Consider the following 26,196-nt stretch of genomic DNA (forward strand, 5'->3'; position numbering starts at 1 on the left):
TGCCGACGGGTTGGCCAGCTCCGCGCGGGGCCCCGCCCGCCCCTCGCCGGATTTGCTGGCGGCCGGCGCGCGCGCCGTGTCAGTCAGCTCCCGGGCCGCGGGCGGGCCGCGGGCAGCCGGAGGACTAGGGCCGGGCCGGGCCCCGCCCCGCGGCGGCCGGGCCCCGCCCTTCGCCTGCCCTCCCCTCGCGCTGTCAAGAGCGGCACGAGCGCGGGAGCCGGGGCCGCCCGCCCGCGCCGAGGGCAGCCGCCGCCCCCGCCCCCACCCCGAAGCGCGCACGCCTCGGCAGCCACGCCCCCTCTCGCCCGGCGCGCGGCACGGGCGGCCAGAAGACGAGGAGGAGAAGACGAGGGCCCTTCGCCTGCCCCGCTGCCTGCCGGGGCCGGGCTCGCGGGGCGCCGCGTCCCGCCCCCGCCCCGCCTCCTCTGCCTCCGGCGTGGGGAGCCGGGCTGAGGCGGAGAGGGGCGGCCGAGAGGCTGGCGGCTGGGCTCGGTTTCCTGCTCAGTGGGCGTCGGTGGGGCCCCGGCGGGCCCCGCCCCCGGCGCCGCTCGCCCTCCCTCCCCCTCGCCGCCCGGCCGGCCCGCAGCTGTCACTCAAGGCGGCGGGCTGAGGCCGGCGGCGGCGGCGGGCGGAGAGAGAGGCAGCTACGCCACAGCCCAGCGGCGGCCATTCGTGGAAAAATAGGCCGTCCCGCTCCTCCCAGCTTCGGCTGCGACCGGCCTTCTCCCCGCTACCCCCACCCCACCCTCCGCCTCCTCCTCCTCCTTCTCCTCCCCCCTAGAGCGGCGCCTCAGCGGGGCATTAATGCGGGATGAGCGGTATGTAACCCCCTCCCTCTCTCCCTCCTGTGCACACCCCTCCCTCCCTCCGCTCCTCCCTCCACCCTTCATTCCCCCCTCTATCCCGCCCTCCCGGGTTCCCCCTTTTCTTCCCTGCCTCTCCCCCGTCTCACCCCGCTCTTCTCTTGCTGCCCCTCCGCCCATCCGTGCTGCTTCCTCTTATGCCCCCTTTCTTCTCTTCCTCCCCTGCCTGCCCCTCTGACTTGCCTCCTCCGTACCTCCCTCCTCCATTCCCCCTTTCTTCGCTAACCCTCCCTCCTGTGCACATCCCTCCCTCCTTCATTCCTCCTTTCCTCCCTCTTTCCCTCCCATGCACAACCCTCCTCCTGCCCCCTAAAGCATCGACGGCCACTCAGTGGCCGTCGATGCTTTAGGGGGCAGGAGGAGGAGGAGGGTTGTGGGTGGTTTTTTTCCTGCTGTCTCTGGGAGAGGAAACCAAACCTCCCCTTTCTGGGTGTTAACTCTCCAGCCCCCATGGGTTGGGTTTCAAACCACGTTTCTTAGGACTCGTTCTTTTGTAATAATGATTTGCACTGTTGTTTTTATGAAGAGGTAAAGGCGACAAGCTGGGAACCTAAAAGGATGTGCTCGTAGGTTTTGTTATTGTATAAATGAAGGTGAATAATTAACCTGTTACACTTGATATTTTTGCAGATCAAAAGAAGGAGGAAACTATGCCCACAGAGGGAGAGAAATCTCCCGAGGCAGAGAATAACAACAATAATAATAAAAAAGGGAAAACTGGAGGCTCACAGGTAAAGCACACACCCGAATAGGGAAGTGCCTAAACTATTAGCATTTAAAATGAAATGTTCAGCTAACAGCATTTCCTGCTCAGGGCATCTTTCTTTTGGTTGGATGAAACATAGTTGGTTGGGTGCAATATTTTTAGTGCCTGGACATGCTTTTTTGGTTGCATTTTGCAGTGATCAGCTGCTTTCCATGTAATAGAAGCATTTTTAAAATTTTTCTTTATTTTAGGGCAGAAAAAAAAAAAAAGACTGGGTTGAGGATGCGGTTGAGGTCCTGGTTGTCACATATTCATTGATAATTGGGGACTTCATGTTTAAAGATTATTTACAGAAATACATACTTCCTTATTCAGAGATGTATCATTGGTCTTTATGCAGAAGCACTTTTTTTTTCTGTTTCCTGTATAAACCTTAATGCTTACTTCTGATGGTTCACACTCATGCTCTTCTCCTGAACCTGTTCTCTTTTCTCTCTTTATGGATAGGATTCTCAACCTTCACCTCTTGCTTTGCTAGCAGCCACTTGCAGTAAAATAGGAACTCCTGGTGAGAATCAAGGAACTGGACAGCAGCAGATTATTATAGATCCAAATCAAGGTTTGGTGCAGCTTCAGAATCAGCCACAGCAGTTAGAATTGGTAACAACTCAGCTTGCTGGAAACGCTTGGCAGCTTGTTGCTGCTGCTCCTTCTGCTTCAAAAGAAAATAATGTTGCTCAACAAGGTTCTTCTGTTGCCTCGAGTGCAGCAAGTCCCTCCAGCAGTAACAATGGAAGTTCATCTCCTTCAAAAACCAAATCAGGCAATTCTTCTGCAACAACCCCTGGACAATTCCAAGTCATTCAAGTACAAAATCCAAGCGGTAGTGTCCAATACCAAGTGATCCCACAGATTCAGACAACAGAAGGTCAACAACTTCAAATCAATCCATCTAATGCTACTGGTCTACAAGACATACAAGGTCAAATTCAGCTTATTCCTGCAGGGAATAATCAAGCTATCCTCACAACTGCAAATAGGACAGCTTCGGGGAATGTTATTGCTCAAAACCTAGCAAATCAGACGGTTCCGGTCCAAATTAGGCCTGGTGTTTCCATACCACTGCAACTGCAAACTATTCCTGGTACTCAGGCGCAAGTTGTAACGACGTTACCTATAAACATTGGTGGGGTAACCCTAGCATTGCCTGTGATAAACAACGTGGCAGCTGGAGGAGGTTCAGGTCAAGTTGGCCAGTCTACTGAGAGCGGAGTTTCCAACGGAAATCAGCTAGCATCTCCGCCTGTCACTTCTGCCTCTGTTAGCGCAATGCCAGAGTCTCCTTCTTCATCTTCTGCCCCTACGACCACTGCCTCAACGTCTCTAACTAGCAGTGACACGCTAGTAAGCTCTGCAGAAACAGGCCAGTACACAAGCACAGCAGGCAGCAGTTCAGAGCAGACGACTGAAGAACCTCAAACAACTGCTACAGACTCCGAAGCCCAGAGCTCCAGTCAGCTACAGTCCAATGGACTACAGAATGTTCAGGATCAGTCAGGTTCCCTTCAGCAGGTCCAAATCGTAGGTCAGCCTATTCTGCAGCAGATACAGATCCAGCAGCCTCAACAGCAGATTATTCAGGCCATTCCTCCACAGTCATTTCAGCTCCAGTCAGGGCAGACTATACAAACCATACAGCAGCAGCCTTTGCAGAACGTTCAGCTGCAGGCAGTGAGTCCAACTCAGGTGCTCATCAGGGCTCCAACTTTAACACCATCAGGGCAGATCAGCTGGCAAACTGTACAGGTTCAGAATCTGCAAAGCCTTTCAAATCTTCAAGTTCAAAATGCTGGGTTACCCCAACAACTAACCATTACCCCTGTGTCTTCAAGTGGTGGCACAACCATTGCCCAGATTGCACCAGTGGCTGTTGCTGGTACCCCCATCACTCTGAACACTGCCCAGCTTGCTTCCGTACCTAATCTTCAAACAGTAAGTGTTGCCAACCTGGGTGCTGCAGGTGTTCAAGTTCAAGGAGTTCCTGTTACCATTACCAGTGTTGCGGGTGAGTGGTCTGACAAAGTTTGGGGTTTGTTTTGGTTTGGGTGTTTTTTTTACTATTGCAAGAATACCAGACAGTTTTAAATTAATACTTTTTTCAGGATTTTCTTTAATGAACGTTAAACCCTAACTGTGAGGGAATACCTTATCACTAAAATTCAGATTTTAGAACAGCTGACACTTCTAAACGTTGAGCTAATATTACCAGTTGTGTCAATTGAAATGGAACTGTTTGTCTTTGATAAACTATCTTTAAATGATCCTGTTCTCCATCTTACTAAAGACTTGGAGGCTTTGGGTGTGAACATGAGACTTTACCGTTAGAGCTTTGATATGTTTAAAAAACAAGAAAAAGCTTTTTCCAACCAGGCAGTATTCCTAATCTCTGCATGGGGGATGTAGGATAAGGAAAGTGACAGTATGTGAACTGGAATGTCTTGTGTATGGAACTATTTGTTGTATTCTGCACTAGCTCCTAAAGTTGTTCCCTTAAAAGTTTTGAGTTCTGCAAAGAGATTGACTGGAATAAGGTATGCGTGTGCTCAGCATAGTTCCTGTGACTTAAAAAAATAAAAACGACTGGTAACTGTACCTCAGTACTTGCTGATGAACTTTTGATATGTATTATGAAATGCCTGTTTGGTTATGCTTGTATAATAGTTGGGAAAGGAGCTATTAAAAGGCTCTAGGCTGGATAACAGAGCTTAGTTCTGAAGTAAATTCTGTGCAAGGTCTCTACAGTGTCCCAGAAGGGCAACTCTAAAAAGTTTGCAAGTTTTACATATAACATTTCAGGTAAAACCTGACTTAGGGGTTCTGTCTGCCAGTTTGATAACTGCTTACGTGAGCTTGGTTGTATTTCATACAAGTAAAAGTCTTCTGTTGTAGTAGTTACAACAAACTCTTAAAAGCAACCCAACTATAGACACAGTTTTTTAGTATAAAACTGTAAGAAAAAACTCATGTTTAACTACTGTCCAGTCTGCATAAACAAACGTTAGTATCGTATTAACTCTTAATCTGTTTTTTTTTTCTTTTCTCATCTTAGCATGCGATTATAATGTTTAACTGGGCAAAGGATTGTTCCCTTTCGTTGAAATATTTTTGAGGAGACTAAACATAGTTTGATAATAATAAATTTGCCATTGAGAGACTTTAACTGCTATGGTACTCTTCAGCACTTGATGGCATGTTGAAATACTAAGAGCTGGGTTGGGTGCACTAAACCTGGCTTACTTAAGGAGCGTTACAGAAATGTTAATCTGGGTAATCAGAATTAAAAACTTGACCTTGTGTTTAGCTGTAATGGTTCAAAAAGACATTTCAGTTACTGGAGCTGACCAGCTGCTACAATATCTTGCAGTGCAATTTGCCTTAGAAAAATTATTTCTTGATGGGAAGGTGCTGGTTGACTGTTGTTAGAAGTTCCTACTTTGGTAGGGGACTCTTCATAGGAAGCCTGCTTTGGGAACAGCCTAGGTTCGAGGGTGCAGGAAGAACCTTTCTGCATGTAGTTTTTTCCCTGCTCACTAATGCTGTACAGCTGTTCCATACGCACTCATAGGTATTAGAACAAGAGATTCTGAGTATCATCTTGCTCAGTTATCTTGACTACACCTCTGCTTGCATGTGATGTCTTTTGGAAAATAAAGGGATTGTGATTTGTAACTGAGGATGGAAGAAGGGGTCACAAGTATGGTCCTGGAGGAGCCAAGCCTTTGTCATACAGGGTTCATATGTTAACTAAACTCAAACTTTGTGACCACTGAATTCCCCTCCACCCTTTCTTTGTTTGTTTGTTTTAATCCAGGTAGCCCTTACAATTTTATGGTAGCAGCAGTGAATCCTCTGACCTTTTCTTCATTCCTTTGTATGTAAGGTACTATTTCTGTTTCCCAAGGCTTGAAGTTAGGGAGAAAGAACAAACTTTGAGAATGTGAGAGATCAGCTATAATTTAATTCTCTTATTTATCTCTGCTTCTCTCCTGTGAAACTTCCTGATGCTACACTTTGGGAATGGGAGACATGGTAGCATGGAAAGGAGAGTGAAGAGCTTGATGTGCAGTCCTTAATGCTATATTAAGTATTCAAGGAAAGACTCGTTATGAAATGGAAAATTACAAACATGCTAAAACCTAAACTTTGCTTGCCACTTATTCCTTATAAGCTGTCTTCATCAGGGCTAATAACTTCCTCAGATTTGCTGTTTTTTATTTGAAATGTTTTTGCTATTAGTGTTACAGGAAACCTTTTAAAAAAATAAACCACTCGGTTATCTCCACATCTGCAGACTGGTATTTCCCATTCTTTTTCTGCAGTACCTAAGCTTGTTGGTGTGAACTCTTTTGTACGTTAAATGAACTCTCCAGAAGTGGGTCATTCACTACAAATGAGCAGTAGAAGTAGGTGTTAGAAATGAGCTTTATGGAGGATGTCCAGAAAGTGTCAGGGAAAAGACTGAGTGAAGGACTCATCCCATGCATTCATTCAGGTGGTCTAACTTTGTTAGGGGAAAAAAAAGTTACTTTGTCCTTTAAGCAAAACCAACTGATCAATCCAGCTGAGTTTCAGGAAAAAAAAATAAAATCACAATTTAAGTATTTGTCTGAAATAACTGTTCTTTTACTTTTGTTGCATTTCTGTTCCATGAACATGGATTTTCCTAGTTATTTATACAATGGGGTAATTTAGGTACTGCTTTCTTAGTTTTTCAATAGAACTCTAAATAATTAACTGCAAATAAAAAATTCTTAGCTTAAAACTATTATGAAAATGTTAAGCTATAGAACTATTTTGGGAAAGTCTTTTTTGTTTTGTTTTTTTGTTGAGTGTTTGTTTGGGGTTTTTTTGTCAAATGGGTTCTAAATTCCAAAAGAGACAAATTTCACATTGGGAAGAAAAACATTAAAATATTCAAGTAAATACTATATTTTGGTCTGCTTTTTATAACCTTTGTTACTCGAAGTCTCTGGTCCCAAGGTGTGTAGGCTCTACCGTAAACCAAGCAAGATGAATAAGTGTGTTTGGGTTTTTTGTTGTGTTTTTCAGTTAAAAGTTCAAACGTTGCTCTTGGTAAGTATCACAGTTTGGGTTGTATGTTGTGTGTGGTCAAAAAGCAGGGCAAAGTAGAGACGTTCTCACATCCTTTCACTTTCCAGCCTGAGGGAGAACTCATTCAGTATCAACGGTGTAGAGGAAAATTACTTCTTTACTGTGAGAGTGACTGAGCACTGACACAGGTTGCCAAGAGAGGTTGTGTGACTCTCCATCTTTAGAGATATTCAAAAGCTGTCTGGACATCGTCCTGGACAACCTGCTGTAGGTGGTCCTGGTGAGCAGGGTGGTTAGACCAGATGACCTTCAGAGGTGCCTTCCAGTCTACATGACTCTGTGATACTTTGCTGAGATGTACAAAGTGTTAGTCAAAGGAGTAATTAAATGTACAAAAGAAAGCTGAATGTGTAGGTAGAAACTAGGTATCTGAGCCTTAAAAATACATCTTTAAACAGTTATTTAATTAAGAGCTAATCAAACAACAGACTACATAAAAGCAACCATGTTTACTTGAACATGCAGGGATCTACAAATACCTGCCTTGCTATGGGGTCACTACCTGTCATGGCCTTTAAGCAAGCTAGTTCTATACCAAGTAAACTGCATTTCTTCTGTGCTGTGTGAATTGTTGTTTTATACATGATGCCCTGTGGAATAGGATAGCCTACTAAAGGTGACTCCGTGAATTTAGCCCCTATGAACTTTGGGGACAATCAGGTACGGCACAGTTCCTTTGCCTTTTTTTCAAGGCTTCTGCTGTGATAGCTGTAGATGCAAGTTCAAAGGATTCCTGTCCCCCCTGCCCCCCAGTCCCCTTAAAATGAGGTATCCTTTGCCTTTTTAAAGTTTGTTTTCAGGCTCTCTTATTTGCCCAGATGTGTTCATTGACAGCATAAGTGACTATGTGGAAGGTACTTGTTTTAGTACTAGATGGTTCTAAGAAAAATACATAGCCCACCAAAAGCAAATGGTTTTGTGAACTAAGTTTCTTTATCCCTCAACACACTGGGCTTGGGGTATATTTGTTTTAGGAATAGCACAGAATGTGAATGTTTGTGGATGCTGAAGAATATGGGGTGAGAAAACAGACCAGTTAAACTGTAATGAAATGCTGAGTATTAATGGCTTCCCTGTAAAAGTTTTGTGTTCTGTCTGTAGGATTTCTTTCACTGGAGCCTTCAGAAGAGATCGCAAGCTTTTTCTGAACTTGTTCATTGTTTTTGATGGCAGTGGGAATCTAGTGGTGGTGATGGAGATGATGTTTTTTCAGAATAATTCCCTGTTTCTTATTAAAAAAACCGTAATAGATCAGACTTGTATCTAAATTACACATCTTGAAGTAATTTTGTTACATCATGATGGTGTTTGTCCTATACAAAAGTGTATGAGAGGTTTTTGTTTTAAAAATAGTGAAAAATATTACTTGTATTTTATGTATACTTAGTCCAAGCTTTGTTAGTTGCTTTAGGCAAAAGTCACCAGATTCCATCACCTTGCAACTCAAGTCCAAGCCATTTTGTTTAAGATGAGTGGCAACATGGCCTGAATTATGGGGAATTTGGAGTTCATGCACCAAAATAACCTGGAGGAATGACTTCTGTTCAGTGGAACAGTCTGTTGCCTGGCAATACTGTAACTGGAGAGTTTAAAGTCTTTTGCAGGGATGTGCTGTGGACTCTAAAACAGTTATTAATGACAATGAAGTCCAATACCAAGTGTTCTTATTGGGGCACCTTAAAAACATAGTGAACCTTGCCCTTCTGTTTCATACTGTAGTAATGGGAGTTACTAAGGCATTTTTCTCTTCGACCAGCCACTTTCATTGCACTACTACTAGTCGTTATGCAATTTGTCAGTACCTCCAGGTCTCCTCCTGCCTTCTTGTGCCTTTCCTCATTTGTTTGCATCCAACTTCATCCTGTCTTCAAGGCTTTCTCTTCCCTTTCCTTCTTTAGTAACTCTTCCTGTGTGACAGTCACTAGTTTTATGACTTGTTGTCCAAAGACTGAAGATATTGTTTAGATATTGCTATCATTCTGGTTCAAACTTTGCAGAGGAGTTTGAAATGTTCTACCAAATTCTTTAAATAGGAATAAAATGATACATAAGATTAAATGCATGTTACCCAGGAATAGTGACTGGAAAAAGGGAAACATCACACCCATTTCTAAAAAGGGTAAAAAGGAGGACCCTGGCAACTACCAACCAGTCAGCCTCACCTCTGTGCCTGGTAAGATCGTGGATCGAATCCTCCTAGAAGCTATGTCAAGGCATATGGGTGACAGGTGATTACAGCCAGCCAGCATGGCTTCACAAAGGGCAAATTGTGCCTGACTAATGTGGCAGCCTTCTATGATGGAGTGACTATGTTGGTAGGTAGGGGAAGAACAGCTGATATGATCTACCATGACTTAAGTAAGGCCTCTGACATGGTCCCACACAATAGCCTTGGAGAGATATGGGTTTTATGGATGGGCTATTAGATGGATAAAGAATTGACTGGATGGCCGCATTCAAAGAGTTGCCATCAATGGCTCAGTCTCCAAATGGAGGACAGTAATCAGTGGTGTCCCTCAGGGGTCTGCAGTGGGACCAGGACTGTTCAGTATCTTTATTAATGACATAGTGGGATCGAGTGCACCCTCAGCAGGTTTGCAGATAATACTAAGCTGAGTGGTGCGGTTGACATGCCTGAGGGATGGGATGCCATTCAGAGGGACCTGGACAAGCTTGAGAAGTGGGCCCATGTGAACCTTACGAGGTTCAACAAGGCCAAGTGCAAGGTCCTGCACCTCTGTTGGGGCAATCCCGAATATCAATACAGGCTGAGGGATGAATGGACTGAGAGCAGCCCTGTGGAGAAAGACTTGGGGATATTGGTAGATGAAAAATTGGATATGAGCCAGCAATGTGTGCTTGCAGCCCAGGAAGCCAACAAGGCTCGCTGCATAGCAAGCAGCGAGGCCAGCAGGTTGAGGGGTGGGATTTTCTCCCTCTTCTCTGCTCTTGTGAGACCCCATCTGTAGTACTGTGTGTAGTTCTGGGGTCCCCAGACAGACATAGACCTGTTAGGGCGGGTCCAGAGGAGGGCCATGGAAATGATCAGAGGGCTGGAACACATCTCCTATGAAGAAAGGCTGAGAGAGTTGGGGTTGTTCAGACTGGTGAAGAGGAGGTTCTGGGGAGATCTTATTGCAGCCCTTCAATATATAAAGGGAGCTTATAAGAAAGACAGAGATACTTTTTACCAAAGGTTGCCTGTAGTTACAGGACAAGGGCAGCAGTTTTAAACTGAAAAAAGGTAGGTTCAGATTGAACATAAGGAAGAAATGCTTTACTGTGAAGGTGGTGAGATGCTAGAACAGGTTGCCCAGAGAAGTTGTGGATGCCCCATCCCTGGAAATGTTCAAGGTCAGGCTGTATGGGGCTTTGAGCAAACTGATCTAGTGGAAGATGTCCCTGCCTACAGCAGGGGGGTTGGAACTAGATGATCTTGAAAGGTCCCTTCTGACCCAAACCATTCTATGATTCTATGAATGTGAGAGCCAAAGGTGTTTCTGACCCTCTCGCATGCTGACTGTGGGTGATGCATACAAGAATAATCTGCTCAGATGCTCTTCCCACCATTTAATGATCTGCAGCTCAGGTCTTCCTGAGCCAGAGGTGGGGGTTTTTGTTATTATTTATATTTAATAAACCTTGATGGATTTATTTTCTTTCGTGAATTTGTCTTTTCTGAGTCTGTGTAAATTTTTTACATGTTCAGTACTTGTCTGCAACAAATTGTGTCTTGTTGCGTAAGACATTTTTATTTAATGTTCTCAAACTCCTGTATTATGAAAAATTGAATTATCTGATTTACCTTTATACCACTCAGTCTTCTATTATCTCTATCACATATGCTAGTTATTGAGGGAGGGGAAGGTGTTTAGTCTGAAGTCCTAGAATATTACACTTAGCTGGTTGAATGAAAGAAAATGCATTTTCATGACAACGTGTAACCTGTGGGTCTCCTTGCTTGTGTTAATGTAACGGTGAGCATGTGTAGCAGTAGAACTCAGTGAGTTGTGTAGCTAACTAAGAAGGGATGCCTGTAGGTGGTAACAAGGTGAAGAGTGTTTAAAATATCCACAATATATACAAGCAAACTGGCAAATATAAATACTAAGGGTGGAAGTCAAAGGAGCTGAAGGATGGTGGTTGCATGGTCTTTTTTTGAATAACATTCAGTGTTTCCCTGGGATGTTCATTGGCAATCAACCTGCAGCAAATACCTTGAAAGAAACAAGCTGCAAGCTATGGATTCTGTAGTAAAAAATAAGTACAAAGAACTGAGCTACTTCCCACAAAACCAGAAAAAAATGCAGGAGTTTTTCTAGGTTTTTTTTTTACTTCATAGTGTGTTACTTGGCATTTGGAGGGTGTAGTTGGGAGGAGGAATATAGAAATTTAGCATACTTTTTTCCAAAGTCACGAAAGGTCACTTACAACTGTTCTCAAGTTGCCTTGAGCTGAGAATTGTTGCAGAACCACAGTGTTCTAAGTATTATAGTGCTGGCATCCTTTTCAAATGCTTCAGAGTAATTATAAGAGAAGCATTTAGTCTTCTAATGACAAAATTGCTTTGGTTGTGGGATTTTCTTAAACTGAAATTCAAAATAGTGGCAGAAACAGTTGAACAACAAACAATGCTGGTGAAAACAAATGTTTGCCTTGGTGATGGTAGCTTAAAAATAAAGTATCAATATACTCTTCCTGAACTTGATGCATAAGGAATGCACAAGCTACCTGTTCAGCTAAATTGCCTATGGAGAATAACCTGGTAAAAATGCCTCAGTAAAAGAAGCCTTTTCTGCCTGACCTGTGAGTAGCAAGGCGTGACTTCACCATTACTTCTAGATAAAGTGGGAAGGGGAAGCATTTCAAGCACCAACTTTGCTCATAATTGTGAGGTGAAATATGAGCTGTTTCTATGCTGTTAATTTCAAGAATTAAATGTAAGTTCTTAAGTCTTCAAAGAAGAATGTTAGTAGAACTGTATGTCCCTGTTAGAGTGTGTGGTCTTATAAAAATGTTTCATCAATACAGGTGTGCTCTCTGAGAATATCAGGTTTTGCCATCCCCTCTGCCATTCCGTATTGTCAGAAATCTGAGCATATAAAGGAGGAAATGAATTGGCTGAACTTTTCATGTTCAGAAAATGTCAAGCAAGTAAACTGAGTGATACTGCACATCTTCATCAGCCTGTTAGTGGTTTTTTATTTGTTTTTTAAGGGTGCTTAGATCCGCACTTAGCCAACCTTGTTGTTCTTCCATTACCACCTGGGGCAGGGAGGGTGGTGAGAAGCATATTCAAAATCTGATTTCAGTAGCTTCCTCAGTGTAACTTGAATTATGGAGTACTTAGCTTCATAGGATTTTGCTGCTGGTAAATAAGATAAATCAATTCTTACTGGTTTACTATATTGAAAATGTTTAATGGCAATGGTGATTATTGAAAAATCTAACTATACATGGAATGGGATGTCATGTTCTAAGGGGAATGTTATTTCCAAGTATAAACAATGTTATTGAAAAACAACTACATTTTTCAATGGTCAGTGATTTTTAAAGGACAATTTAGTTAATAACAGTTGTTTTATTCATATGCTGTAGCATAGTAGCTTTGGAAGTAGTCAGGACTGCATAACGAAATGTAATTTTATGATTAATATTTTGCTTTTGTCATGACTCTTTCACCAAAACAATAGCTCTGGACATCTGTAATCTCCTGAGAAATGTAGCATCTCAGCACACGCTTAGGTTAGTTTGGGCTATAGTTATATGGATTTTATATTGCATCCATTCTTAACAATGGAGTTTTGAGTGACATTTAATACTACCGACAGTCATATGCCTTAACCAGCTGGTTATTGGTAAACCATGTTATCCTAACATGCCTAGTCTTAATAGATTGGCAGACTAGTATCATTTTGTTGTAAAGAGAAAATGATCAGTTAATATACTTCTGCCAAAATGAACTTGGGATACATGTTAGGTACAAGTCTGACTTTCCTTAATTATAGAGTGTATTCAAGCGATGATGTGACCACTCTTCCCTTGAGCAAAATACTGAAGTGTAAGCAATACAAGCCTTGGTTGTCTTGTTTCTTTGGTCATCAAGAAGTAACTCTGACTAAAACATCAAACTCTTCAGTTTGTTCTGAACCAAAAAGGAAGACCAGGTAAGGTTAAGCATACCATTTTATAGGGATAACAATGTTACAGAAGGTGGCAGAATTTCTAAGGGTTTGGATCTTGGAGATTTACATGGCCCTTCTTTTGTGATTCTATAATATGTAGCTTTGTTGGTCCTTGCCAGATGAAGGCTGTAACAAAGTTACAGGTTTTTACATTTTTAATAAACAAATTAGTCTTCGTATTGGTTAGCTTATCTACCCATAGGCTGTTACAAAACCAAGGCTGGTGTCTCATGTTTAGTCTTACTGTAAAAGGTCTTTAAAAATGTGTTATAAATCTTTGTTTTTCCTGATAATAACTTTTAATCACCTTCCCAGTGCTTTTTTTATTCTGAATAATCAACTGCTATGCAACTTAACCTAGTTTTAAAGTCAGATATCTTCCTTTCTGTTGAAAGGATTTTCTATTTTCCATGTATGTACTTGTTAACCAATCCCTCCTGTGCATAGAGATGTATTTATTTTTTATCTTGATCAATATGAAGATAACATTTAAAATAGCCAAAATGTTTACTTCAAGGACATTCATGAACATTCTAGTCAAGTATAAAATATGTAAGCTAGCTAAACTGTAGTCAAAAACCCCACTGAAACCCAAACAAAAATCCTCCTCCCCGCCCCCCCCCCCCCCCCCCCCCCCGACAGAGTACTGGAAACTGAGCTTGCATTTTTTTCATGTCAGCCTCCTTCTGTCCTTTCAGGATTAGGCTATTACTATTTCCACGGTAATATACAGAAATTGAACTGATATGTTGAAAAACACACTTCCTGAGACCAGTATTTTAGTTTCCAGATGGCAGAGGTATGTAAGATAGGCATTTGATTTTTTTGTTTGTTTGTTGTTAGCTTTTAGGTATCGTTGTTAGGTATTGAGCTTCTCTAGTCAGACTGTAGAGACTAACAGTTCAAAAAGTTTCTTTTTAGTCCTATCCCTATTTCAGAGTTAAGGGGAAGGGTTGGAAAAAAGACCTGGGCCACGTTCTGTTGTGGCTGTAAACTATAGAACAACCTGAGAGTTGGGGCAGGGTGATGGGGTAGAGGGAGATGTTCAATAAAAGTAAACTTAACCCTCAACTTCTTAGACCTACTACTAGTTTCCATGCAGTGCATCTGACATTCTGCAGCACAGTTGGTACTTGAGTTTTCAGTTATCTATTTGCTCTAAGGATCAGTATGTAGGGAGCTACTTGTGTTCATCTGGAGAGAAGTGTTCTTGAACAGTCATCCTAAATACACTTTTCCTTTTGACTGTTTTTTCAATGATGGTGAAAATCAGGTTTTTTTGGAAAGGTCTCTTGCCTTAGCAGTAGCATAACAAGTTATTTTTCTGATTCCAACTCCTTCTTTAGAATACCTAATAAATTGACCATATTTTCTTTCCATTTGAGGCCACAGCATCCAGAACAACCAGAGGCATTGCCTTGCTTTGACTGAAACTTCTACTTTGTTGTGCAAGACTAAAGTTTGTGAAACTGTAGCTCCGTGGTTAATTTTTATGTTGTTTCTGTATAGGTCTTTCTGTGTTGTATTTGTGGTAGCTCTTTCCTATGTTTAATAAAGTAATAAAAAGAAAATTTGCTTTCAGTTTAATGAAAGATACTACCAGCTGGGAAAAATTCTTTTCTGTCTCAAAGTACTGAAGTGACTTCAGATTGTCCTAAAGCACTTGGGTAAAGCTTTACGTTTTTGAAAAGTCATTAAAGTACCTTCATGAAGGTTCTTGGGCATTGTTTTGTCTTCGTGTTGCCAGTAAGATACTTGCACAAAATGAAAGACTTCAGTTATTTTCAAGGTGTTTAAAACCCTCAAACTTACTTTTTACTACCTTAAATCTCCTGTTTTTAAGAGGTATTTTTCACAGAAGTTAAGCATAATTATGATGCTGTTCAGTAATTTTTGAACACACTGAGCCATTTGACATAGGAAGCTTTTGGAGGAAAGGATAACAAGTTCTTACAAATCTTGTTAAAGTTGGCAAACGAGCAAAAGATAGAAACTTGCTGCAATGTCCCTGTAGGCAGTAGAAAAGACAGATGTCTAGTTGATGCTGCAGTTTTTACTGGAAAGTCTGCTTGTAGTAGCATCTGGACACAATGTTGTGCTATGATAACATGAATCTCTTGTAGTAGCTGGGTGGATCCAATTCCTCCCTCTCCTACCAACTGTTCTTCTCTACAGAATGTGTGGGACCCTTGCATCAGCCCTTGTACACTTTCTGTTCTGGGGAATTCTTCCTCTGTTTCTTCATTGTTTCTTCATAAATCTTTGTAAACCACTGCTTCAGGGTAGAAGAGAGGGCAGAATTGTCTGCCTAGCATTTAAGTAGCTCTGAATCACATAATTTTCTGTGTAAAAACTGAAACTCAGTGTTGTGTTCACATATATTTAAGACATGATTTGCATTTCATTCTTCAGCGTGAAACCTCCTCCTTAGTAGATGTTGTTTGGAAAAAGCCCATGATCTCTGACTATAAATGATTGCCACAGCCTTTTTTTAAATTTAAAAATCTTGGCTATATCTTAATCAAAGTATTATCTTTTATTATACATGTATAAAGATAATAAATAAATGTATTGTGTTATAAACAAACAAAAATAAATAAATGTAAATATTATCTTATAAACTATCTGTATGTCATTGTGGAAACAGACTGTTAGAGTAAAGGATGTTTGCAGGCTGACTGTAGTTGATGTATGGAGAGGAAGGGGAGATGAGAAACCTCTTTTCCCCCATTGCATCAGTAAGTTGTTGAATGGGTGAGTTGATGAATCAGCTCTGATGCTTGTAGAGCTTTGGAACTCTGCAGGCTGTCATTAACTTTACTTACCCGTCCTTTAGTAATATCCATTGAATTAAGGATGTCAGTTGCAACCTGCTCTTTCATTTTTAGTATATGGAGTTGAAAAAAATTTCTTTTTTGCAACATTAGCCACTCTGGCTCTAGGTACAGTTTTTCAAAACGTTCCTCAGATTTTGCAGTAAGGTGCATGCCACTGAGACTCTGTCATTAATGCTGTCATCTTTTTGATTGCTGAATGCTGGTTGCACAACAGCAACAGGAAATCTATACAAATTGTTCTGGGGAACTAAGTACCAGAAACTAGAAGTAGTGTCCTTTTCTTAGTCTTAAATTTCTCTTCCTTCCAAGATCCATTTTTCTAAAGCTTGACTCCCATGATTTCTGTGGACCATTAAAATCAAGTCCTTTTCTTCCCTTTCTGCCCTGTTTGCCTCAAAGAGTAGTTTCTCCTGCTTGCTGCTTCAGGTGAACAGGAATAGGAATGCAGGTGCAATATGTAGTAAAAGGAAATTTGGTTTGGCTTATGATGGATGGCCAAGCCTAATAACCATGATCTTCAGTGGTCCATCACTCTATAGGAAAGTGCTTCCTAGGGAGCGTGCATTAGCTTTATTTAATCATCCAGGTGGTGTTATGGGAGTTACTATTTTGCAAATTAGCTTTAAAGCCTAAAATTGATAGAGATTATTTGACTTCATAGTAATTATTTAAAATTGTTGGGGTTTCTTGCATGAATGTGTTACAGACTCATGTATACAGGAAAGTTGATATGACTTGTAACTGCTAACATGCAGTTTTACTGCAAAATTGGAAAGCTAAGTGATGCTGAAGAATAAAGGATGTGCAATCCTTTATCTTGATAATCCTGTATCTTGTGTTAATAAGTAATACATTTACTTAACTGCTTAAATTGGAAAGATTAGTAACTAAAATCATGCAGGTTCTTCTATTTGAGAAGCTTTAAAAATTTCTATCATGTTATTCTTCATTACATCCAGTCATAATTGTATATGTAATATTACAATGAGTGAGAGTTTTACAGCACTTCATTTGCAAAATAAATACCATATCAGGTTGCCTTGTTGTTTGCATGTTGTCCTGTGGTCACATAAACGGCTGCTATCCAAAAGAAAGCGAGAACTTAGACCTGAAAGAAAATGAAATGGAGTAGTTGGTATCAGCGTTACTTTGTACACTAGCACTTCGTTGTAATTTAACATTGTAACTTGACAGCGTGTACAATAAAGTTCAGTCATACACAAGTTCAATGATGATTTTGTTAATCAAGAATGTTTCACAATTTCAGGAAATCACTATTAAAGAAATCATTGCAACTTGAGAAAAACTTTTTATCTTCTAAAAGTAGTGTAAATGTGAGGTGACTGCTTTGACAACTCATCTAGAATAAGATAGATGAACTGAAGTATGACTTTGTTCCCTCACGTAATGATTTGTTTAGACCTCTTTCTGAAATCTGTATTGAAACATGAGAGCTCTTGTTGCTGAAAGCTTTGATTATGAATGGTGAAGTATAGTGATATCGGGTCTTGTGGTTTGGAGTATGTCAGGAAGAAGTAATGTCAAGTGATCTCATGATTGCAGCAGAATTTCTGGGAGGCTTTAAATGATATTTTAATGCCACTAGGAAGAAGTCGTATCGATTAATAGGTCTTTTTTCTCCATCTAGAAAGTGTCAGGAGATCATTCTGTTCCTGTATGGATAACATTATCTCAGCCACCTGTTTTCAGAATAAACAGGGTTTGTTTCAAACAAAAAGCTAATTTGTATCTAGATGCTCTCTATTTAAAAATCCTCATTTTTATAAACATTTAGAAGTTGTCCTGATTTAATTTTGTAGGTTGCTGACAAGCTCATATCAACAGTTAAGTTTTCTCAGTATCTCTTGTTCAGTAAACTTGATTTAAGAAAGTGGATTCTGGTATATAGTTTAAAAAAAAAATATCAAAATCCCATACAACTCAAGACTATAGCAGACTCACTTTGAGATTTAGACCAGGGCATGTTCTGACAGTTGTTCTGTGAAAATTTTCTGATTTTTCTTCAAGAGAAAAGATTTTTCAACTGGTCTAAAATACATTCATTTTTCTCTCGAAGAACAAGAATGAAGAATTTTATGTTTAACAACTTTAAAATGAGAATAGATGCATTTCTATCCTGTATGCTACTAGTGTGTGTGCTAGCTTGTTGGGATGCTCTTTCGGGAGTTCAAAACAAAAATGAAGTCCAGGAATTACATTATTGAACTTTCCAGTGTTTTCTGATAACTATGTAAATCTCTGACAAATAATATTTATCAGATATGTGTGCTTCCTTCAGTTACTCTTTTACCTCAAAAAGTAGAGATTTGCTTAGTGGACATTGTGGCCTGGATCTTTAAATAAGGCTATTTGTGTGATATTTTGAGAGTTTCAGAACCTTCTGTTCTGAATTTAGTAAGTGGAATACAAGGGAAGGAAGTTTAAATAACAACTCCATGAGATTAATTTAAAGAAGAAAATCAACATTCACATTAGAAAATTTAATACCTTTGTTAATGCCATTTAAAGAGCAGTCATTTAATTACTGTTTAACTGAAACCATATGGATAATGCAATTGTCTGCCTGACCAACCTTACTTTTGGCATTTTCTCATTTGTATTTTCACCTTTGCAGTTATTGTGAAGAATTTCTACTCAGATATATCACTAGATTATGTTTAATAAATAGATTAAGGATGTCGCTCAATAGTGTGTATCCTATACTCCAAGATACACATGGTCCTCACATGGGGGAGGAAAAGTTCAGAGCAGGTAAAGTACATGTCAGCAGGGGTACTTGATATTCTGAAGAAGTATTAGAAGACCCGTGTGTGCTGGTCATCTCATGACTGAAAGTTGGTTCATATCGAATCAGCACAATATATTGGATTTTTAGAAATGTGGAACAGGTTTCCCCATAAATGTGGATTGGTCGGATCCAGCAAGACTTACGTGCCGGACATTCATCACTGTAGCGCTAGTCATGGAGTGAAAAATGGAGTTGTCCTCCTTAGGGTTCAGGTGCCTCACGTCTTAATTGAAAAGCCTTGGTCTGGCAGCTGGGGGGAAAGTTGCATTGAAACTTTAATATCAATTCAAGAAAATCAGAAAGAAAGGGAAAATTGAGAGAAAATTATGCTCTTCAGCTGTGTTCTGACCATAGACTGGTTAGGTTCCAGGACTTTTTTGCTCAAATAGGACTTTGTGACATGGATGGAGTCATCCCTCTGACAGACTGTAACGACAAAGGATAATTCTTATTAATGTACTTGAAAATGTGACTGATAGTGAAAATAGCATAAGAGGGTACAGTAGGTGTGGCCATAATACCTGTTACATCTTTAACTTTTGCAGTAACCATATGTAGACTCATCATTTATAGTGCTGTTCTGTTAATTAAAGGGGTTTGCATTTTGGGTTTAACAGACAGGAGAGCGGTTTGTACTCTGTGAAAGACTACAAGCTGAGCAAGTTCTTCTTGTTAGTTTATTTACCTTTGGCTAACCAAAAACTGCAGCTGGTTTTCAACAAGCAATCACATTATCATGTTAGTATGAGCGTTAGATATGACAAAAATGATCAGCCACCTTTGACTCTGGCTATTCATAACACTTGGTCAGCACTTGGTCAGCATTTCAGCAGCTTAACAGCCTGACAAGAAATTGCCCCTGGACTAGCACTTTCTTTGGAAGCTCTTGTGTCCTTTTCTGCCAATGTTAGACCCAAGTATATATTACCATTTGCATTTATACCACAGTGTTCTCCTTACCCAACCATATTCTCCCTCAAGGATTTTTGTGAGTGCTTTTCTTTCCCATTAGAATATGGGAAATAAATTCATTTCCAGTACATAGCTATTCTGAAAAGAAAGACTTTGTTCTATCCTAGACATTTAGAGGCTCTGCACTCAAGATTAAGCCTGAAATTCTTTTTCTGTGGTATGTCTGCTGCAAATACCAGACTTTTTTGAGAATTTTTTTAAATTTTGTTTTAATATCTATCTGTCCAACAGCAAGTGGGATTCAAATGTTATCTCTTCTGGGTTTGTCCTTGTTCTTTTCAGAGAACTGAAAGTACTTGGCATCTGTCAATATTTGTGGCCTGCTTAAGAAGACAAGGAATTCATGTTTATTCATATCTAGGCAGATCAGGTGCAAGTTCCAGACGGAAACCAAGAAAGATAACTGGGAAAATTTGGTCAGTGCTTCTGGTGAAAATAACCTGGTCTGACCTAGGCACAAGACAGATTTATTCTGTTTCTTGTAGCAAACAGTGGCCTGTTAGAGGACAGTCAAGTCACTTTGGGAGGTTCTCTGTACATCATGTTCTTTAGTCCTAACCTATCTGCGTGTACGTGGTGGTGTTAGGTGGTGTGTGTTAGGTTTCATTTATGGCTGTTATCATGGTGTTATACAAGATAGCATATATCACTCCTCAGCAATCATGTGAATGAAGTAGTTATCCTGTGCTGTGCTGTACGTGAACTCACTTGGTAGCTAGGCACTTCGGAAAGTGTTCTTTTCAGTCTTATCCCCATTGATGCTGTCTGTCACGGATGCTTGAGAAGTAAGTTGGAGTACCCATTTGAATCTCTCTGAATCATGTTACTTCCAAGGGATTTCTAAGTTTTAAATTAATGCTTCAATACTGAGGACTTTCAGGTCTCAAAATATTACAGTCTATTCTAAGGAATTCTGGTTGGTCATTACATTCTCTCAATAAGTAGGTAGTATTTCCTCTTATTTCCCATTTGTATGAAGGTACTGAATTTTTGAAAATGGCAGCATCTAATGATATTTTGTCCCATTCCCCTTACTGGCAGGACTGGCGTTCAGTGTTGTCAGATTGCGGCTGGAAGTCATATCTCTGTGTCAGATTTAGTTTGTCACGTTATTTTCTTAGAGTGTATAGTACTAACATTTTAAGCAAACGTAATATTACCCTGCTGCTCCAGAAACTACACTTCTTACCTATATTGGAATAGTCTTTATTTTGCTTTAATATCAAGATAGTAATCCTGATTTCCTTTGATCAAGAAAGCCAATGAGATCAATGAATTTATGCAGTGAAACTGAATTCTTAATTCATCAAGTCAGTCTTAGAATTCCATTTGATTCAGTCAAGCTGCTTTTCCAGTCTTCTTGAAAACACACTCCTTTCTGCAAAACAAGATCATAGAGTATCTCAAGTTGGAAGGGGCCCATAAGGATCATCAAGTCCAACTCCCTGCTCCTCGCAGGACTACCTAAAACTAAATCATATGACTAAGAGCATCGTCCAGATGCTCCTTGAACTCTGACAGGCTTGGTGCTATGGCCGCTTCCCTGGGGACCCTGTTTCAGTGACCGACCACCCTCTCAGTGAAGAACCTTTTCCTAATGTCTGGTCTGAACTTCCCCTGACGCAGCTTCATTCCATTTCCTCGTGTCCTATCGCTGGTCACCAGAGAGAGGAGATCAGCACCTCCCCCTCCGCTGCCCCCCTTGAGGAAGTTGTAGACTGCGATGAGATCACCCCTCAGCCCTCTCTTCTCCAAGCTGAACAAGCTAAGTGACCTCGGCTTCTCCTCATAAGTCTTGCCCTCGAGACCTTTCACCATCTTGGTCACCCTCCTCTGGACACACCCCAATAGTTTGATGTCCTTCTTACATTGAGGTGCCCAAAACTGCACACAGTACTCGAGGTGGGGCTGCACCAGTGCAGTGTAGAGTGGAGCAATCACCTCCCTCGACCGGCTGGCTATGCTGTGCTTGATGCCAGGGCACACTGTTGACTCATATTCAACTTGACATCAACCCAGACCCCCAGATGTCTTTCCGCGGGCCTGCTCTCCAGTCTCTTGTCCCCCAATTTGTATGTATAATCAGGATTACCCCATCCCAGGTGGAAAATCCTGAAAAAAACCCCAACCAAGCACCACAACAAGGCTCTGGTATGCTAGCTCCTTCAAGTCTAGTCCTACAACGTTTCTTTTTCTTTGTGAAAGTTCCTTTGTGGATCAGTGTTGATTCAGGAGAGGTTGTAGGAGACGTGACAATTCTGTATGTGCCATAGAGCAACTTTTAAAATTAGATAATTGTAGTTTTCTGAAGGTAGGTATGTTTTCAAAGGTTATTAGAGAGACATTAATTGGCAATAGAATTAACAATCTTTCTGTGTAAGATTTTGTTTAATGTTTTCTCATTTATCTCAGCTTTTGAGAAGAAGAAAACACTTGTTAAACTAGTTCACATTTCTTAGTATCAGTCAGTAATTTGCAGTCTTGTACTGTTCTAATAAAAAATTACATTAAACAGGGCTATCTAAGCTAGCAGGTAAGTACTCTGGTAGTGTTTCAGGAAAACAGATGGATTTAATATTTGTTTTGTGGCTTCCCTTAACTTTAGGTGGATTTTTGTTCTATAAAATGTATAAAGTTTATTTGTGCATTTCACTTATTGAAATTACTTATAAAAGGTACAAACATTTTCTTATTTTACAGGTCAACAGCAAGGACAGGATGGAGTAAAAGTACAGCAAGCCACAATAGCTCCTGTTACTGTAGCAGTAGGTGGCATTGCTAATGCAGCAATTGGTGCTGTTAGTCCTGATCAGATAACACAAGTGCAGCTGCAACAAGCTCAACAAGCTTCTGACCAGGAAGTGCAACCCGGCAAGAGATTGAGAAGAGTTGCCTGTTCATGTCCTAATTGCAGAGAGGGAGAAGGAAGGTAAATGTAAATTTTATCAGTACGTATTTAGACTTCTTATCACAGTTTGCCTCATTTGGGCATGAGATTTTCTTATATTGACTACATTTTTTAATGCTTTCTATTAAGAAGTATGTTTATGTATTTCTTTTTAGACAAGAGATTATAATTGTCTCTATTAGCATGAAATTTTTTACTAATAGTTAGTAATATTTTAGAATATAATTACTTACGTGTTTAAATTTGATCTTTATAGAGGCAGCAATGAGCCAGGGAAAAAGAAGCAACATATCTGCCATATTGAAGGATGTGGAAAAGTTTATGGCAAGACATCTCATCTTCGAGCACATCTGCGCTGGCATACTGGTGAAAGACCATTTGTATGCAACTGGATTTTTTGTGGCAAGCGATTTACAAGGAGTGATGAGTTACAAAGACATAGAAGAACCCACACAGGTTGGTCAGCCCTCTCTGTATGCATAGTACAGCAAGTCTGAATCATAGTGGCCATGGTTAAACAGTGATATCAAAGATCTCACTTATTAGGATCTCTGAAAACTACTTTTAAATGTAAATAAAGGAACTTTAAAACAGAGGAAGAGGTAGGTTTCAGTTTTCATCAATGCAAGCTGACTGTGAAATCAAATAAATAAAATGAGATCTGTTCAAACTGTTCTTCTGTACCTATGCTAGAAAAAGATGGCCTTTTATTACAGATAGCTGATCTACATTAGCTAATGCCTGATCTAAGTTTGGCAAATTTTCTTGAGCATGGAGGATTGGCCATGGACCAGGGTTGTCATTTCCTCGCTTGGACTAGCTCAATCCTTAAGAAATTTATTAACCTAGTCCATACATCAGATTTGATCTTGTTGGGAAGTTTCTTGAATTGTCAAGTAAGAACTGATAAAGCAGGTTCTATTTACAGTTCAGCTTGGAAAGGTGGACCTTTTAGAAACTGAAAATTTTATCAGCCTTTGTATTTTTAGCCCCAAGAAGGTACCCCTCCCCCCCAATTTGCAGCATCAGAAGATAGCACTCGAAGTCTAAGCGCTAATTACATTTGAACAGTGACAGGACTTCTTAGTATGGTGACTTTATCTCTCTTGACATAGATTTCATACATCCTCATGGAGCTTTGGGATTCATGTTTCCACATTGCCTTCTCATCACTGTAATCTAAATAACAAAAGTATTCCTAAAAAATGCTATCAAGTAGTTCTTTCAGGGCTTTTACCTCTCCTACTCTGTCAGGTTTATAGAAGTGTCTGAAAACTCTTTGGTGACCTGAAATTCATACTCCTCACCAGATAATTACAGCATAGCAAATATTTGTTGAGAACATTTTAGTAGTGAAGAGTGGATTGCCCAAAGCCTGTGACCTGGGAATCAGACAGGTAGAGAAGACAACATTGTATCCTTTTAAAGACACTTCAAACGTTGAATAGAAAAGGGTCAGATTCAAATGATCAATGAAAAAGTGTTCAGTGCTCTCTTTCAGTAACATTTTGGTTTTGTTCTTCTTTTAAAAAAGGTGAGAAGAGATTTGAGTGCCCAGAATGTTCTAAAAGGTTTATGCGAAGTGACCATCTCTCAAAACATGTCAAAACTCATCAGAACAAGAAGGGTGGTGGAACGGCCCTTGCTATTGTTACCTCAGGAGAACTGGACTCTTCAGTTACTGAGGTTCTTGGTTCTCCAAGAATTGTCACTGTTGCTGCCATTTCTCAAGATTCAAACCCAGCAACCCCTAATGTTTCAACAAACATGGAAGAATTCTGAAAGGATCATTTATATGGACGCCTAGTGCTGCACTTAAGTTTACATACCTTTCAGGATATGGAAGTGGGCTGGTAAAGTGGATTACAGAGCAGGAAATCATGTTTTCAGTCATGACTTCTGTAAGTGTTCCAGGTTGGAGGGTCAGCATGGGAAGTGTACACCGGTGCAACAAGAGAAAAATTTCAAAAATACAAACAGCGCAAATTGATGTACTGGACAAACAGATGGGGGAATATTATTTCCATACTGTACTTTTTTAGTTATATGTCTGTATATCATGTAATGATTTTAAATGAGCTTTCCTCCCCTATTTTAGCATTGTATGTTAATGTGTTTGTAAAATCAGATAATATCAATGTAAAACAGGGTGGACCTTGACTAGGATTAGTACAATTTGATAAAGGTACTTTGTTTTTAAAATAAATTTGTAATATTTTCATGAGAACATCCTTTTCCCATAAGGCACAGCAAAACCAAATACAGATTGAACAACAGTGGAAATATTTTAGGTTTTTGCTCAGTCCATAGAACTCGTCAGTTGATTTTGGCCGTCTTTTCTCAAGTTTTGGATTTACTCAAATAGCAGCTGGATGATGCATGCTGCAAAGTGGTTCTGAGGTGGACCTCAGATTAATTTTGACCACTACATTATAGTAGTGTGTATAAATGACAATCAGTGAGTTCTAATTCCTCTCTTTCTTTGGAGAGCTAAGGTTATGTAGAATTAGTGTATACAGTAGGAAAGATAAAACCATAGAAAGATATTAACATAAGATTTTACAAAAGTAATGGTATCTTTATGTAGGATGAAAAATGAATATGGCAACTTTTGTGTCAGTGTTTGGTATTTCATTTCATTATATTTTAAAACATCTGTGGTCCATTTCTAACTCGTAGGTAACATGAATTATAAAACCTCAATCTTAAGTATTTAAATGTTTTAATTTTGTTAGAATTCATGGAAATTCATCAGACAAGTGAGTGTTGTAGCTCATTCTCCACTATCTTTTCTCTGTAAATACTAGTTATTATATTGCGGTTAATGTGCTGAGTTCTTTATGCTTTGACTTAATAGCCAAAAAAAAGAATTAATTACCACATTTTAACCAAAAAAAAGGTATTGAAAGTAAACATTTTCTCTCTTTTCCCCTAAATATTACTGTCTTTATTTTCTCTTCAAGGATAATATGTGGGCTGGTAATAAGTATGTGTTACCTATCAAGTCTTACATTGAGCCTCCAGCCACAAAACAAACTGGGGAGAGAGGAATATAGTTATCTTTTTACTACATGACTTTTGATTTCAAAGATTTGGTTACGTTTTCAGATGTGCCAGTTTAATAGGAATATAGAGGAAATGAAAAACAACAACAAAAACGAACTGCATTTTGTATGTGAAAACTCCAGTGCATACAAGGAGGAAAGATGGCCAAATATTTCATACTCAGGATTTTTAATTACTTCCCATAGGCATAAATGTAACCTTTTACACATGCAGTCATTTGGTAATAAATCTCATGACCAGTTTTTAAGAAAATTTATACACCAAAATATTTTTGATGTAACTAAAGGAAGTACAGTGCAAGAAGGATAAGTTTTTGTGGTTTTCTTTTCTTCCCTGCAAATTACAAAAGGAAGAATGTGTTTGGTAGCTGTTGGTTTGAGAGAGATAACAGATACCTTGTGCATTCCCTCACAAAACATATACTTCTCATCTGAATACTTTATCAATCTTGTGGTGTTTTCTGTATTTTTGAAGCAAGAGAAATACCAATTATTGTTTACACTGTGTACACTTTAGGCCAGCCCTTTGTAGCAAAATACTAAGCTGAAGGTATTTTATACTTTCAGTTTACATAAAAAGCTTTGAGATTAAAGAAAAACAATTTTACACTGTGGTTATAAATTTCAAGTTTCTTAAAGCTTTTGTAGACTTGTAACAGAGTCTTTAAATTTTAGTTGG

The 26,196-nt window shown here is 39.9% G+C and overlaps 1 protein-coding gene across 1 annotated transcript; it reads left to right on the top strand.

The window, feature by feature from the left end:
• Positions 1–1,495: 1,495 nt before the first annotated feature.
• On the top strand, positions 1,496–24,308 carry SP4 (Sp4 transcription factor). The gene is made up of 5 exons (XM_059818906.1): positions 1,496–1,594; positions 2,077–3,634; positions 22,245–22,473; positions 22,709–22,908; positions 23,987–24,308. Exons 1-5 carry the CDS (start codon positions 1,514–1,516, stop codon positions 24,232–24,234), a joined length of 2,316 nt encoding a protein of 771 aa, XP_059674889.1. The 5' UTR covers positions 1,496–1,513; the 3' UTR covers positions 24,235–24,308.
• The last annotated feature ends 1,888 nt before the right edge of the window (positions 24,309–26,196 follow it).

Source organism: Gavia stellata, chromosome 6 (genome assembly GCF_030936135.1).
Source record: "Gavia stellata isolate bGavSte3 chromosome 6, bGavSte3.hap2, whole genome shotgun sequence".
NCBI classification, from domain to species: Eukaryota; Metazoa; Chordata; class Aves; order Gaviiformes; family Gaviidae; genus Gavia; species Gavia stellata.

Excerpts from the sequence above, each read along its gene's own strand:
- SP4 (XM_059818906.1), top strand. The coding sequence starts at position 1,514 with ATGCCCACAGAGGGAGAGAAATCTCCCGAGGCAGAGAATAACAACAAT. Across the intron at positions 3,635-22,244 it reads TACCATTACCAGTGTTGCGG|GTCAACAGCAAGGACAGGAT; the intron begins GTGAGTGGTCTG and ends CTTATTTTACAG. Across the intron at positions 22,474-22,708 it reads TGCAGAGAGGGAGAAGGAAG|AGGCAGCAATGAGCCAGGGA; the intron begins GTAAATGTAAAT and ends TGATCTTTATAG.